The 14,856-nt window shown below is 46.1% G+C and overlaps 1 protein-coding gene across 1 annotated transcript; it reads left to right on the top strand.

The window, feature by feature from the left end:
• The first annotated feature begins 4,102 nt into the window (after positions 1-4,102).
• LOC132586472 (zinc finger protein 135-like) lies at positions 4,103-14,571 on the top strand. The gene is made up of 9 exons (XM_060258562.1): positions 4,103-4,347; positions 5,696-6,170; positions 6,412-6,526; positions 7,908-7,978; positions 8,178-8,304; positions 8,856-8,975; positions 10,635-10,760; positions 11,389-11,514; positions 12,394-14,571. Exons 1-9 carry the CDS (start codon positions 4,307-4,309, stop codon positions 14,277-14,279), a joined length of 3,087 nt encoding a protein of 1,028 aa, XP_060114545.1. The 5' UTR covers positions 4,103-4,306; the 3' UTR covers positions 14,280-14,571.
• Positions 14,572-14,856: the final 285 nt, after the last annotated feature.

Genomic DNA, 14,856 nt, shown 5'->3' on the forward strand with positions numbered 1-14,856 from the left:
TGCTCCTGCCCTGGGAACCCCTGGAGCCAGCTTGATGACTCCTTGAGATGCAGAGTTCTAGCTCGCCTCCTTGTGGTGCAACCTGAATAATGCTAAAAAGCTAGAACTTTTGCCTGCCAGACAGTCCTAGGATCTCCTGGCTACACAGCACACATGTAGCCAACAATCAACCAATCAAACAGTCCTTCTCAGTACTACTTGTTAAGGGAATATTGAGGGTATAAGCAAGTCTAAATGCCAATACTTGTCCCAAACATAGAATTTTAGCTGCATAAGCCTTAAGGTGGGGGTAATTTGGACCCCAAAACTATTAAATTTGCTAATGCCAACTTCAAAAAGCTTGTCCTTCAGCACAGCATCCCAGTGCTCCCCCACCTTTCTGCGATTTGTGGCATATTTGGATTGGTAGGTGGGGAGCAGTGTGAATGTCCTATTCTGTTAACTGGGACCCACTATGAGCCATCCTTCTTGAATACACCTCCCACTGTAGAGAAACTTTTCCAGTGTTTCTCCCTCCCTTCTTGGCTATTAGGTCACACCCCTGACACCAAGCCAGCTGGAATTGTGTTCTTGCTAAAAAAAGAGCCCTGAATAACATAACATAAGGGATTGGGAGAAGGAAGCAAGAAAAATGAACTTTCTCCCTTCCCCATCACACATATTATAATCCTTAGAGTAGGGGAAGGTACAATTCCCAGTGGTAGCCAAGAACATAACTTCACTTATAAAAGGTTAGTTTAACATCAAATACTGGCGTCACTTAAATATAAGAATTGCAGATTTATACCTCGCCCTTCTCTCTGAATCAGAGCCTCAGAGAGGCTTACAATCTCCCATATCTTCTCCCCCCACAACAGACACCCAGTGAGGTGGGTGGGGCTGAGAGGACTCTCACAGCAGCTGCCCTTTCAAGGACAACTGCGAGAGCTATGGCTAACCCAAGGCCATTCCAGCAGCTGCAAGTGGAGGAGTGGGGAATCAAACCCGATTCTCCCAGATAAGAGTCCATGCACTTAACCACTACACCAAACTGGCTCTCTATATGGGTTTGGAAGAAGGAAGCACACGTCACAGCAAAAAAAGACATTTTAATTTTTTTTTAAACTAGACATTTTGTTGCTTTATTTACATCATTTGGCCTTTAAAAAAAAAAAGCAAAAGTCAAAATGTTTAGAAAATGCTCAGCCAGGGAAGTGATGCTGGGTGATCAACCCATTGGGTAGTGCCAAGTAGTCGTGATCAGGAACAAAGGAGGAAGGAGCTTCTCACTGTGCCTTCTGGGCTGGCAAAGGTAAGAGTGCTTGCCTTGGCCCTGTTCTGGAAAATCACTAGTCTGTAAGAAAGAAGAGAGACCAGCTCTCTACACAAGTGTTGATGGGGAGCATACTTGCTCTTGGAGAGGAGGCAGCTGAGAGGTGATATGATCACCATCTTCAAGTACCTGTAGGGCTGTCATATTGAGGATGGTATGGAATAGTCTTCTGTGGCCCCAGGAGGTAAGACCAGAACCAATGAGTTGAAATTAAATCAGAAGAGTTTCCAGCTCATCATTAGGAAGAACTTCCTGACAGAGCGGTTCCTCAGTGGAACAGGCTTCCTCGGGAGGTGGTGGGCTCTCCTTCCTTGGAGGTTTTTAAACAGAGGTTAGATGGCCATCTGACAGCAACGCTGATCTTGTGAATTTAGGGGGAGGTATTTGTGAATTTCCTGTATTGTGCAGGGGGTTGGACTAGATGACCCTGGAGATCCCTTCCAACTCTATGATTCTGTGATTTTCTGATTCCGGGGGCCTTGCTATGACGCCATCCAGGATGATGGCTCACTTGCTTCCCTACCTCATGGGCAGAGGGTCACACCAAAAGATGTCCCAAAGAGCAGCCATCGCCCTTAGGGTTAATGCAGCAGGTGGGAAAAAGGGCTGGGACTGTCAAACCCCCCAAGAGCAGGGACTGGGGGGAGGCTGCCATCATGTCATGTCATGTCATCGTGTTGCAGCCTCTTGCTTCTTTTCTCCCCAGTCCGCAATGGTGACCCAAAGCGACTTACAACCTTGTTCTCCCCTCCTCCCTTTGATGGGGATGGAGCCTGGGGGGGGGGACAGGGGCCTCAGTGGGGTACAATGCTAGAGAGGCATTGGTTGACAGAGAGTGGGGTACAGTGCTCACCCTCCAGAACATCCATTTTCTCCAAGGGAACTGATCTCTGTAGTCTGGAGAAAAACTGTAATTCTTGAGGATCTCCAGGTCCAACCTGGAGGCTGGCATCCCTAAAACTTGGCAGTACCAAAGTCATCGGGAGTTTTTCCCAAATCAGTACTGCAATACAGTTTGGTCCTCCTGAGAAGCCGCGCGGGGTGCACGAGGAGGGGGGATGCAGAGCAGAGCCGGCCCTAGAATATCTGGTGCCCTAGGCAAGGCTAACTTCTGGTGCACCCCCCCCCCCCCCGATAACCAATTTTCAAAAACATGAGTTGTGGGGAAAATGAAAAGCACTAATGTACACTTCCATGTTCATACCCTGTGTTAGCTGCAGGGATTAGGGAATGACACCAGCTACTTTGAAAATAACTTCTATTGGGGGGCAGCGAATGCAGAACTCACTGTGTAAGGGGGGGGGGGGGGGGCTGGACCACTGGGGAGGGCCACTTCTTCCCCTGCATCCTGAAACAGACCTAATTCCTGCAGGGGAGGGGAGACATCAGCATTACAAGCAGTGTTCCCTCTAATCTGAGTTAGTGTGAGATGGGTCACAATTAAACCTCCAGCTCATACATTTTTGACTTAGCTAAGAAAAAATGGCCCCAGAGCACACTATTTTATGCAGTAGCTCACAACTTTAATACCAGTAGCTCACGAAGTAGAATGTTTGTTTATAAGACTCCACAGCTTAGATAGAACTCTGATTACAAGCTCTCCCCACCCCAACCCCCGTCCAAAATTGAACCAGTGCACATGGAGACCAAGCTAGTTATGGTATCACACCAGTTATGGTACAATCTATGACCACTTTAAAAATCATGGAGAGGCTTGACACTGTGTGTGGGTGTGGAAGAGAGAGAGAACTGATGCATCAATGGGCTTTGTGTAGCAAACTGCACAAATAATGCCAATCGCATTCATAAAAGATTTTATACCACTTCTTTATTTTAAATAGTTTCAAGGTGGTTAAAAAACCAAAATCTTATTAAAACTGAAAGATCAAAAAGATTAATAGCTAACAGTGAAAGGACTATGCTGTGTGGAATATTACTTTGTTAATGGTAACAAGGAAGCACATAGGTCTTCAGTAGCCACACAAGTAATCCTATTTTAATCCATGAGGAAATGGAGAATCATTCTAACAGAAATTAAGGCTGTTGACACAGTCCCTCACCCACAGGAATTAAGCTCTCACAAGAACAGAGCTAAAGTTTCCAAACCTAGCTGATGACTTCTTTTCTACACACTGCAACACCTGAATTCTATCCGCCTAGCTACATATTCCCAAAATTATATGAAAATATCCAAAATTCACTGTTGATAAAGCACTGAATTAGGGCTGTATTTCTTAATCCTCTCTTGTATTTGTAGATGTTATTCAGCTCTAAAAAAGAATCTTGATCTTCAGAGCTTATCTTCCAGGAATTACAAATTATTATACTTATAGACAGATACAAATGCAGTAGCACATCTAAAACTTCTTCCAAAATTATAAATAGACCCTCTCCTATTAATACTACAAGCATCTTAAAAGGACTATATGAACGGTTATTAGGATATGCTTTGGCAGACTGTGAAAATCTATCAGAGAGAGGGAGAGAGAGGAAGAGAGAGAACTAGATTTTTTTAAAAAGGCTGTTTTTTCCAACTTGACTGTTGGGGGAACAGTCTATCTACTAACCTCCCCCCCAAAAAGTGTGCCAGTTTGGGAAGCCTCTCTGCCCGGGGGGCGGGGGCGGTGTTTAAAGAAAACACTTTTTTTTTCCTATTCAACCATCCCATTTTCTGAGTTGGCTGAACAGAATTGCATACCGTGGGTGCAAAATCCTGTGCAGTTACTCCAGAGCAGTCTCATTGAGCTGCAAAGGATTTAAGGGACGCCAACCTGGCTGAAGTCCGCTTGTTTAGGTCTGGACGCTGCTCCTGTCCTGGGGGAGAGGACGAAAAATATAGTTGCATTCATCTGCAGCACTGAAAGAGTTAAACCAAGCGAGCTGTTTGCTAGAGAGGCCAAGCAAGGAGGGGGCGGAAGTGGAAAGGCTGTTTTCCTGTTCGGGGAGGGGAGAGTTTGGCTTCTGAATCGCCAAAGAGAACTGGAGGGGCTTGAGATGTACATCAGCAGAGGGAAGCTGGGAAGGTTTCCTTACAGGTAAGACGCGGGGCGGGAGGAGGGATAAGCTCTTTGGATCTTGGAAAAGAGGGATGCTGGCTGTCATGACTAGATCCAGGTGGGCAGCCGCATTGGTCTGAAGCAGCGGAACAACGGTTAACTCCACTGGCACCTTTAAGACCAAGAAATGTTTATTCAAGGTATAAGCTTTTCTGTGGAAGCTCATTGCTACAGATAAATTGAAGTGGAAGTTACCTGTCCATACATATAGGTAGGGGGAGAGCAGCAAATTAATAATATATAACATAATCTAAATGTCTGGTGAAGCCTGCTTAGAGCATACGAAAGCTTACATTCTGAATACAACTTAGTTGGTCTTAAAGGTACGACTTGTCTACTGCTTTGTTCTGTTGCTTCAGACCAACACTGCTGCCCACTTGGATCTATAATCAAGATGTTTAACAGATGCCAGGACCAAATAGGATTAACAAGCTAAGTTTATATGGTTACCATTTGTTTGGGTTTAATTCCAAGGTGGAAACTTTAAAATTGGAGATTGATGGGCAAATGGGTTCTTCTTAATTGAGGAATGCTCAAGAAATTAACTGAGACCCTGTTGTTATGCTCCATCCTGCTCCTCTCAAACTTAGTACGGTCTCAGTGAATTACTCTCAGGGGCTTCAAATACTTTTGAAGTGTGATTTTTGTAATGTATGTCTTAAATTTGTTAGCTGTCTTGGTGGCCCTTGTGAGGACAGAGAGGTGGGATCTTTGTAAATGAAAAATTCTCATCCAGAGAGGTCCTAGGGTGGTGCAGAAAGGAGTCCCATGCCTGATCAGGAGGGGAGGAATCATTCATGCCAATTCAGCCAGTGTTCCCTGCCCCATCTGACCTTTCCCTGGGGGTTCAGTGCCTCCCCCTGCTCCTGGCAGCGCCTCTGCCCTAACCTGGAGAGATTGGACAACCCCTCTGCTGGCTGCTGGGATGAAGCTGTTGCCTGACACTTCCACTTTATTGAGGTAATATAGGCAATACAGAAGCCAATAATAGTTGCTTTATCCAGGGCTCCAGTTTCCATTGAAACATAGCCTCTAGAACAGACTGATTTCCCAGTCATCTAAAACCAAGATAATATCATCAGCAACAAACCTTTAAAGAGCCAAATATAGAGAGGGTTTACATTCCTGAAGGACCAAGCAGGCATATATAACAAAGCTTGATACATAATATAGCAGAATGCCATTAGTCTTGACCCACAAACTACAACACTGATGCTTCTTTTAATCCACTGGGCCAATCCTTTGATGTCTTTGGCGATGGTCAGTGCTGTCGCTCCATTCCCATTTGGTTTCTTTCTGCCTTTTTGATTTCCTTTCCTCTTCGTAGCCATATGAGTAAGGCTTTATGGCCAGAGCTGGAGGCACCCCAAGAGAAGGAGATGGAAGAGGAGGATCCAGAAGGACCTGAAAGAGGCAAGACAGCAAGGGAAAGTCCTCATCTCACCCAGGCTGGGAGTAGTGTGGAATCTTGGGAAACAGCTCTGCCAGAGATCCTGTCTCAGAACACAATGACTGCAGATGCACGCAATCGATGCTTCCGGCAGTTCTGCTACGACGAGGTCGATGGACCCCGTGAGGTTTGCAGCCAGCTCCATGGACTCTGTAATCACTGGCTGGAGCCAGAGCGGCGCACCAAAAAGCAGATCCTGGACCTGGTGCTCCTGGAGCAGTTCCTGGCCATCCTGCCCCAGGAAATGCAGTGCTGGGTGAGAGGATGCGAACCAGAGACCAGTTCCCAGGCAGTGGCCCTGGCAGAAGGTTTCCTCCTGAGCCAGGCAGAGGAGAAGAGGCGGGCAACGCAGGTGAGGGAGTGTCCTTCACTCAATTCTAGCAATGACCTTTTCCTAAGGTTTCTCTGCCAGATAGTCCTATCTTTAGAGAATTTGCTAGGCTGAGAAGCAAACCCAACCCTTATTTTTGGCCCTGTGGTTGAACCAGCTTTGCTTTCCAATACATGGACGAGGAGCCTGGGAGAGGGGCAGGATCTGTCTCCTGAGCCTCCTCCATTTCTTCTCTTACTAGTCTCACTAACTGTTGTTTCAGATGTGGGGACCAGCTATAAAGAAGGAAACAAAGTTCTGTAAAATAGAAGGAGTTCTATCAGAGGGAGGTCAGCGGGCACAGACCCAGAAGCATACCCAAGATTTCCTATCAAGTGGTAAGTGTTCCTCCTGCCCTGATAGGATCAGGGGCCCTAGTAAAGTCAAAGGTTTGGGGCAGGAAAAAAAGGAAATACCTCTGCTCAGTGCTCACCATGCAAACTCAAGTTCTGGGACTTTGTGCCACAGGATGGAGTGGTGACCACTCACTGGAATGGGGAATAGACAGATTCATGGGAGGCAATTCCATTCTTGTTTGCATTCATTGAAATATTTGTATTAGAGGGTATCATGGTGGGTCATAAAGGAAAGCAAGACAAATGTGAGTGCAGCTATTAGCTGTGGTGAATATGTGGAACCTCCGTGTTCCCCTGAGTTGGATGGCCCTGGCTAGCCCAGTCTCAGTAGGTCTCCGAAGCTAAGCAAGGTCAGCCCTGGTTAGTACTTGGATGGGAGACCACCAAAGCAGTCCAGGGCTGCTATGCAGAGGCAGGGAATGGCACACCACTCCTGAACATCTATCTCTTTGCTTCAATAACTGTTGTGTCCCCATAAGTTGGTTGTATTTTGATGACACTTTATAAACACCCATGTTCTAAGACAGTGTGCCTCTGAAAACCTGTTTCCAGAGGCCAGTAATTGGGCTTTGCAGCCCCTGCTTAAAAGCTTTCCAGGAGTTTTTGGTAGGCCACAGACAGAGGATACTGGATTGGGAAGACAGACCATAGTGTTCAGCTCCCCCCGTGAGGTTTGAGGATGGAGCATGGGTGTCCTTTTGATCTTTCACCCATCAAAACCCACCTGGATGTGAAGTCAGAGCATCAGCAGACACCGTTGAACCCCATTGGTAGTACCCTCACGTTAAGATGCTAAAATTACATCAGGGTTAGGGGCTGGATGTGCTGACGATATGTAATGTGATTTCCAGCCCCTTGTTTTCTCCTACCAGTCCAGAGTCAAGGACAAGTTGGAGGGCCCCAGTGGTCAGGAGACTGGCATACCTGGGGGTTTTGTTCTGATCCAGCATGGATGCAGTAGCCTTTTGGGCCCCAGAGTCCACCTGGCACATTTCAAGTCTCACAGAAGTTTGAAGTGTGTCAGCAGCATTTTGTAACTGTCCTCGAAATTCTTATGGGTACCTGGTGCTTGTCTACTACCTCTCGCATAGTTTATATAAAATCATTATATATTTAAGATACAGGGCTTTTTTTTGTAGCAGGAACTCCTTTGCATATTAGGCCACACACCCCTGATGTAGCCAGTCCTCCAAGAGCTTACAGTAGGTCCTGTAATAACAACCCTGGAAGCTCCTGGAGGTTTGGCTAAATAAGAGGGGTGTGGCCTAATATGCAAAGGAGTTCCTGCTACAAAAAAAGCCCTGTTTAAAAATATTCGAAGTCTAGGCTAAAATTCACCCTTCCAATTTTGTCTCCCTGGCAGGCAATGAAGAGATGTTGTCAAGCTGTCACTTTTGCAGTGGAACACAAATGTCTGCTCCTCCTGTGGTCCAGGTATGGCAGGGTGAAGCGGGGGCTCCACTCCTTTCTCAAGGATGCCTTTGCCCCAGCTGTCCAAACAAGAGAGGCTCTGAAAGCAACTCTCTTTACGCACAGCAAGCTCTGCATCCTGTACCCTCTCAGAATGCCCCTCGTTGAGAGTATTGTCTCTGCCTGAAATGATTTGTGACAAGGGAATCTGCTTTTCTTTCAGTCTCCCTTTTCCTTTGAGGAGGTGGCTTTGTATTTCACTGTGGCCGAGTGGGCCCTGCTGGATCCGGTCCAAAAAACTCTCTATAGGGAAGTCATGGTGGAGAACTACGGGAATGTGGCCTCTCTGGGTGAGGATCTATCATAAGTGCCAGTTGCTACCAATGGTATGATGCATGAATCAAAATTTTGAAAAGCACTATATAGCTGTGAGGTCTGACCAACTACGTTCCTCCATCTTGCGCACACACACACACACTGGTGGCCTTCAGGACTTGGGGTGGCAGTGAAAGTGACATTCACCGTGGCTGGTTAGAGCGACTCAAGCCACTTGGCTGATCCAGGGGCAACTGATATCAGTGTTGCAGCCATCCCCCAAGCTAGAGAGGGTGTCCTGGTCTGTGGCCAAGGTGGGGTTCAGAGGCCCTCAGAAAGACAGTGGAAGGGGCCAGAACCCAGTTTCTCAGTTACCAACCTCAACAATATCCTCTTGCCCCAGATGGGCATCTGCTTTGACTGTGGTCAGGAATGGATCTGTCTCCTTTATACTGTTTGGGATTTGGGGTTTTGGTTTTGACCATACTTCTATCCTTCTAGATGATTTTTTCCCCTCTTCCTTGGATTTCTTTCCTTCCTCATTAAAGAAAGATCACTTTCTGTCTCTCTCTCTCTGCCAAAGAAGCCAGGAATGTAAAAGAGACTACGATGAAGAGAGCTGAAGGACTTTTGTCTGAAGAATGGCCAGAGAGTTTCCCAGGAAGATCTCAAGAGACTCTTTCTTACCCAAATGAACTACCTGCTAGTGAGTACCGTTCATGGTTGTCAAGGGAATGAACAAGAAATAGCATGGGACTTTTCCTCTTCCCTTTTATGCAACTCTTGGTTTGGTAGAACACTCAAGGCTGCTATGTTAGGAGGGAGGGTAGCCTTCTAGGCCTGGGATATGGAGATTCAGAATCTCTTTCTGGGACTGAGCTCAACTGTGGCTGTTGATGGGCTACACTGTCCTTAAATACTGAATATTCCAAGGTCAAAGGTACTGTTGGATACTTTCATTCTTTAGGTGGGGAGGGGTTTGAGTACTTTCTTTGGAGCTGTTCTACCTCGATAGTCCCACCAGTTAAAACTGCAACCCAAAAGAACAGCTTCAGCCAAACCGCACAGCACCCTCTATTCAGTTGAGGGGGGGGTTGGTCCACACCCCAAGGGGGCAGAATCATGGGCTATTGAAGAGATTCCCATTGACTCTGTCATCCCAGTAAACACAGAGACAAGTTCTCAATTGAAGCACAGTTGGCTGAGCTACAACAGGATAGGGTAGGCACTGTAGCCACCTCCCGTCTCCCCAAGAGGCAAGCGACCAACTCCTTCCCAAGGGCTAAGTCCTTTCTACCGCCTTGAGGCAGGAAAGTATCTGCCACAGGAAAACAGAGAGAGAAGAAGCCAGCTATACCTGTCCAGTCAGCATGTCCTGATGCTTGGGTTTCTCCTAGGTTGGCTAGCATTGTCTCCCCATCCCCAGGGAAGAGGGTTGACAAGGATGACAATGCTGTTCACTGGCAAAGTAGCTTTCTCATGCTTACATTCCACCACCCTGATCAGGCTCATCATATGCATATTTGCATGGGTTTGGGGAGGATGGAACAGGACAGACTCTTCTGGGGCTGTCTCTGGACTTTTCAGCACTTTTCAGCACACAGGGAGCCTTCCTCTGCTGCAACATTTTTAACCAAATGACCTTAAAGCCAAATAAGCCAGTCTTCTGGCTCTCTTGCTGGCATAAGATAAACTTCTTTCAATAGAGACCAGCTGACTCTGTACTTCTAGGAAAGGCAGAAATGCCTGGATAATTTAGACGTGGCTGTGCATTAGCCAAGGTGCAGAGTGACTCAGAGACAGGAAGAAAATGGCTCTGAGTGTAGGTGACCCTACACTGCAGGGTTACTTTTCTCACTGATCTTTACCTGCCCTCCCAACAAATGGCAAGTCTTCAAAATTCATGGGTTCCCTTTTGAACTGTTGGGTTCACTCTGTGAGCTCCTGGCTTCTCACTGCCCCAAAACAGACATGTATTTTTGGGAGGCTGAAAACTAGTTCCTTCTTGACTCTCATCACATCTAGAAGGACACTCTCTGTGTAGTTGCAGGACTGGATATTTTGATAACTTCTTGTATTTAATAATCAAGAGCAGAGAATCAAAAGAGTTGGAAGGCATGTTAAGTTGGAACAGTGGGGGAACAAATCTTTGCCACTTTCCTCCTTAAAAGTCATACAGAAGGGGATGGGGAGGGGATGGATAGGAAGAATATGAAATCAGCTTTACAGGAGGGCCCAGCAAGAATAAGATGTGACCAGGGGTTGAGTTCTGGAAGAAAGGAGATCTGAGCAAGGAATTGCATAGGCCTGACTAGTGGCTTGGCTTCTTGCCTGGGTGCTGATGGAAACTCTTTATTTATTCCAGTAGCAGATGGAGAGGAGACAGCTGGGGAATCCCGTGGATTCTCTATAGAAAACGTAAAAAATGAAGATGCTGAAGGAAATGTTGAAGATGTAGATGGACCACAGTTGCAGGTGGAAAACTATGCAGGTAAGAGGAGAGATAATCCCATTTCTTGCCAAGCAGGAGGCTTCTTTGAAATCCCAGTCCAGGGATGGCAAAACTTGCTTAATGTGAGAGCCACATAGAATAAATGTCAGATGTTTGAGAGCCGCAAATAGATAGAGGTAGAAAGAAAGCAACTTTAACTTTAAATGCTTTCTCCAAGCCGGCTGACAGGGTGGGGTGGGGGCTTCAAGAGCCACACAGTATGTGTGAAAGAGCCACATGTGGCTCCTGAGCCGCAGTTTGGCCACCCCTGTCCCAGTCCAAAAAGAAAGATCAATGGGTAAAAAAGAAGGGAAAAAGGCCTTTGTAGGAACCAGAGTCCACTTCAAGGAAAAGAAAAATGAAAGTGTGGTCTTTACAAAGACCTTCAATCAGGGAATGAACATCATTCCACAGATGTCATTTCCTTTAGGGGAGAAACCATGTAATTGTGTGGAGTGCAAAAAGAGCTTTAGTCACAAAACAGTCCTTACTTCATGTGGCAAAACTGTCCTGCTCCATTGTGAAGGTCCTGTGCTACCCTGCCCTCTAAGGCTTTCTCAACCCCTGGAGGGACTTTTCTCTCTCTCTGGTCAACTGGGTGCTGATTGAAACTCTTTCTTTATTCCAGCAGCAGATGTAAAGGAGACAGCTGGGGAATTCCATGAATTCTCTATAGAAAATGTGAAAAATGAAGATGCTGAAGGAAACTTTGAAGATGTAGATGGACCACAGATGCAGGAGGAAAGCTATGCAGGTAAGAGCAGGGATAAGCCCATTTGTTGCCAAGCAGGAGGTTTCTTTGAAATCCCAGTCCAAGAATGAAAAAAAAAAGAAGGGGAAAAAGGCTTTTATATGAACCAGAGAATCCATTTTAGGAGAGAAGGAAAATGAAAGCGTGGTCTTTACAAAGACCTCCAGCCTGAGAATGAATGTCATTTCACAGATGTCAGTTCCCTTAGGGGAGAAACCGTATAGTTGCTTGGAATGCGAAAGCAGCTTCAGTCACAAAACAGTCCTTACCATGTGGTAGAATGGTCCTGTTCTAGCCTGTGGGCCCTGCTCCACCCTGCCCTCTAAGGCTTTCTCAACCACTGGAGGGACTTTTTTCTTTCTCTGGTCAACTGCTGCCATTACCTGACTTTTGTAGGAATTGCTAACTGAGAGGGTCAGGACTACCATCTTCCATTCCAAGTTCCATTCCAAGTTCTGAGGCCTTACCTCTGTGTCTCCTCTTATCTGGCACCTGGTTCCCGTGGGAACAGCTTCTTGCCTTGTGTACCCTTGGGGCTCCTTTTAAAATTGCATGTCCAAGATGATGGAGATCTATGTGGTACAGGGAAACACTGCCTAAAAAAACCTTTTAAACTTAGAAACAAGGTTTTGCTCAGTTCAAACTTCCATCCAAAAATGCATTTCTTCACACTTCACATCTAAGTCACACCTTAGAAATGGTCAGAGTCCCATACAAGCATCTCTGATGCAGGAGGCTTAAAGTACTTTGAAAGTGTATGTTATTGCACAGTTCAGTGTGCAGCAGGAACAAGCAACTAAAATCTTTGGAGTCTGGATGGAACTTCAGGTTCAGGTTAGACGTCCTTGTGTGGGTTCTCACAAAATCTCTTTATTCCAACAGGGGATGATCAGAATAATGAGGAGGATGGGGAACTGCATTATCTATCACTTGATGAAATCAAGAATGAAGACATGAGGGAAAACTTCAGGAATCAAGGAAGACCTAAGAGGCAGAAAGGCAGCCACATAGTTAAGAAGAGGGGGAAGCCCATCCCTTCCCAAGGAGAAGATTTCCAAGAAGTCATTCACATGGTAGAGGAAACAGACAAGGGCTTGGAGTGCAGAATGGACATTTCAAATAAAACACAATATAACATCCATTTACAACTGCCCAGTGAAAAGAAAACCCATGAATGCCTAGAGTGTGGAAAGACCATGATTCACAAAGCAGAGCTCTGTGGACATCAAAGAACAAATGCAGGAGAGAAACCTTGTAGGTGCTCAGATTGTGACAAGAGCTTCTCAGAGAAATCAGACTTTGTTCAGCCTCAAAAGATTCACTCAAGAGAAAAGCTATTTATTTGCTCAGACACTGGAATGGTGTTCTCTGAGGGAAGAAAGCATAGTGTACACTTCTCAAAGCACAGTATACTGAAGGCACATAAATGTTTTCAGTGTGGAAAGTACTTCAGGTACAGATCACAGTTCAATGTGCACCAAAAGATCCACAGAGGGGAGAAGCTTTTTGAATGCTCAGAGTGTGGGAAGAGATTCAGTCGTAGTGGCCATGTTCAACAGCATCAAAGAACCCACACAAAGGACAAGCCCTTTGAATGCTTAGACTGTGGGAAGAGATTCAGTCGGAGTGGCCATTTTCAACAGCATCAACGAACCCACACAGGAGAGAAACCCTTTGAATGCTCAGAGTGTGGGAAGCGATTCAGTCTCAGTAGTACTCTTCAGAAGCATCAACGAACCCACACAGGAGAGAAACCATTTGAATGCTCAGAGTGTGAGAGTAGATTTAGTGACAGTAGCACTCTTCAACGTCATAAGCGGATCCACACAGGGGAGAAGCCCTTTGAATGCTCAGAGTGTGGGAAGAGATTTAGTCGGAGTGGCAATCTTCAAGAGCATCAACGAATCCACACAGGCGAGAAGCCCTTTGAATGCTCAGAGTGTGGGAAGAGATTCAGTCAGAGTGGCAATCTTCAGCAGCATCAACGAACCCACACAGGAGAGAAGCCCTTTGAATGCTCAGAATGTGGGAAGAGATTCAGTCAGAGTGGCCATTTTCTTCAACATCAGCGAACCCACACAGGAGAGAAACCTTTTGAATGCTCAGAGTGCGGGAAGAGATTCAGTGAGAGCGGCACTCTTCAAAATCATGTAAGATCACACAAAGGAGAGAAGCCATTTGAATGCTCAGAGTGTGGGAAGAGATTCAGTCAGAGTAGCAATCTTCAAAAGCATCAACAAACCCACAGAGGAGAGAAGCCTTTTGATTGCTTAGAGTGTGGAAAGAGTTTTAGTCGGAATGGCACTCTTAAACAGCATCAACGAGCCCACACAGGGGAGAAACCCTTTGAGTGCTCAGACTGTGGGAAGAGATTCAGTCAAAGTAGCAATCTTCAACAGCATCAACGAACCCACTCAGGGGAGAAACCGTTTGAATGCTCAGAATGTGGGAAGAGATTCAGTCACAGTAGCAGTCTTAAAAAGCATCAACGGACGCATACAGGGGAGAAGCCCTTTGAATGCTCAGAATGTGATAAGAGATTCAGTCAGAGTGGTGCACTTCAGCGGCATCAACGAACCCACCAGGGGAGAAGCCCTTTGAATGCTCAGAATGTGATGAGAGATTCCGTCAGAGTGGTGCCCTTCAGTGGCCTCAACGAAGCCACCAGGGGAGAAGTCTTTTCAATGCTCAGGGTGCAGGAAGAGATTCAGTCAGAGTGGCACTTTTCAAAAGCATTAACAAACCCACACAAGGAAGAAGCCCTTTGAATGCTCAAAAATGTGGGAAGAGAGTTAGTGACAGTAGCACTCTTCAACAGCATCAAAGAACTCCCACACAGGGTAGAAACTCTTTGAATGCTTAGAGTGTGGATAGAGATTCTGTTACAGTAGGGCTCCCAAGAGCATCTAAAACCTGCACATCCTGAGAAACCACATGACTACTTAGCCCAGGTTTGTCAAACTCATGTCACTTTCTCATGCTATGTCTATCATAAAATACTATAAACTTCATGATCTATCTATTCTATAATATAATAAAAGCTCTTTCATGTTGACAAAATTGAGCACCCTGATTGGTTGAAACTGGGTGGGACTGTGCTGCATCAACCTTTGGCCTGTCAAACCAACGCTCAACTGTTCTTGCGTCGCATTGGCTGACTCTGCTCTCCTCCACTCACTGCTGGCCCCAGGACAGACGAGGATTGGCCCTCTGGGGAAACTGGTAGGCTGTGGCTGCTAGTAGGCAACAAACCTTGCTTCTCTCAGTAATGAGCAACAAAGTTTAGGTTTCTCAGTGAAATGTGATGGGGGAGGCCCTTTCAAATCCTGTTTTGGCATTTGAGGG

This window comes from Heteronotia binoei, chromosome 17 (assembly GCF_032191835.1).
Source record: "Heteronotia binoei isolate CCM8104 ecotype False Entrance Well chromosome 17, APGP_CSIRO_Hbin_v1, whole genome shotgun sequence".
NCBI lineage: Eukaryota > Metazoa > Chordata > Lepidosauria > Squamata > Gekkonidae > Heteronotia > Heteronotia binoei.

Excerpts from the sequence above, each read along its gene's own strand:
- LOC132586472 (XM_060258562.1), top strand. The coding sequence starts at position 4,307 with ATGTACATCAGCAGAGGGAAGCTGGGAAGGTTTCCTTACAG. Across the intron at positions 4,348-5,695 it reads CTGGGAAGGTTTCCTTACAG|CCATATGAGTAAGGCTTTAT; the intron begins GTAAGACGCGGG and ends TCCTCTTCGTAG. Across the intron at positions 10,761-11,388 it reads GCAGGTGGAAAACTATGCAG|CAGCAGATGTAAAGGAGACA; the intron begins GTAAGAGGAGAG and ends TCTTTATTCCAG.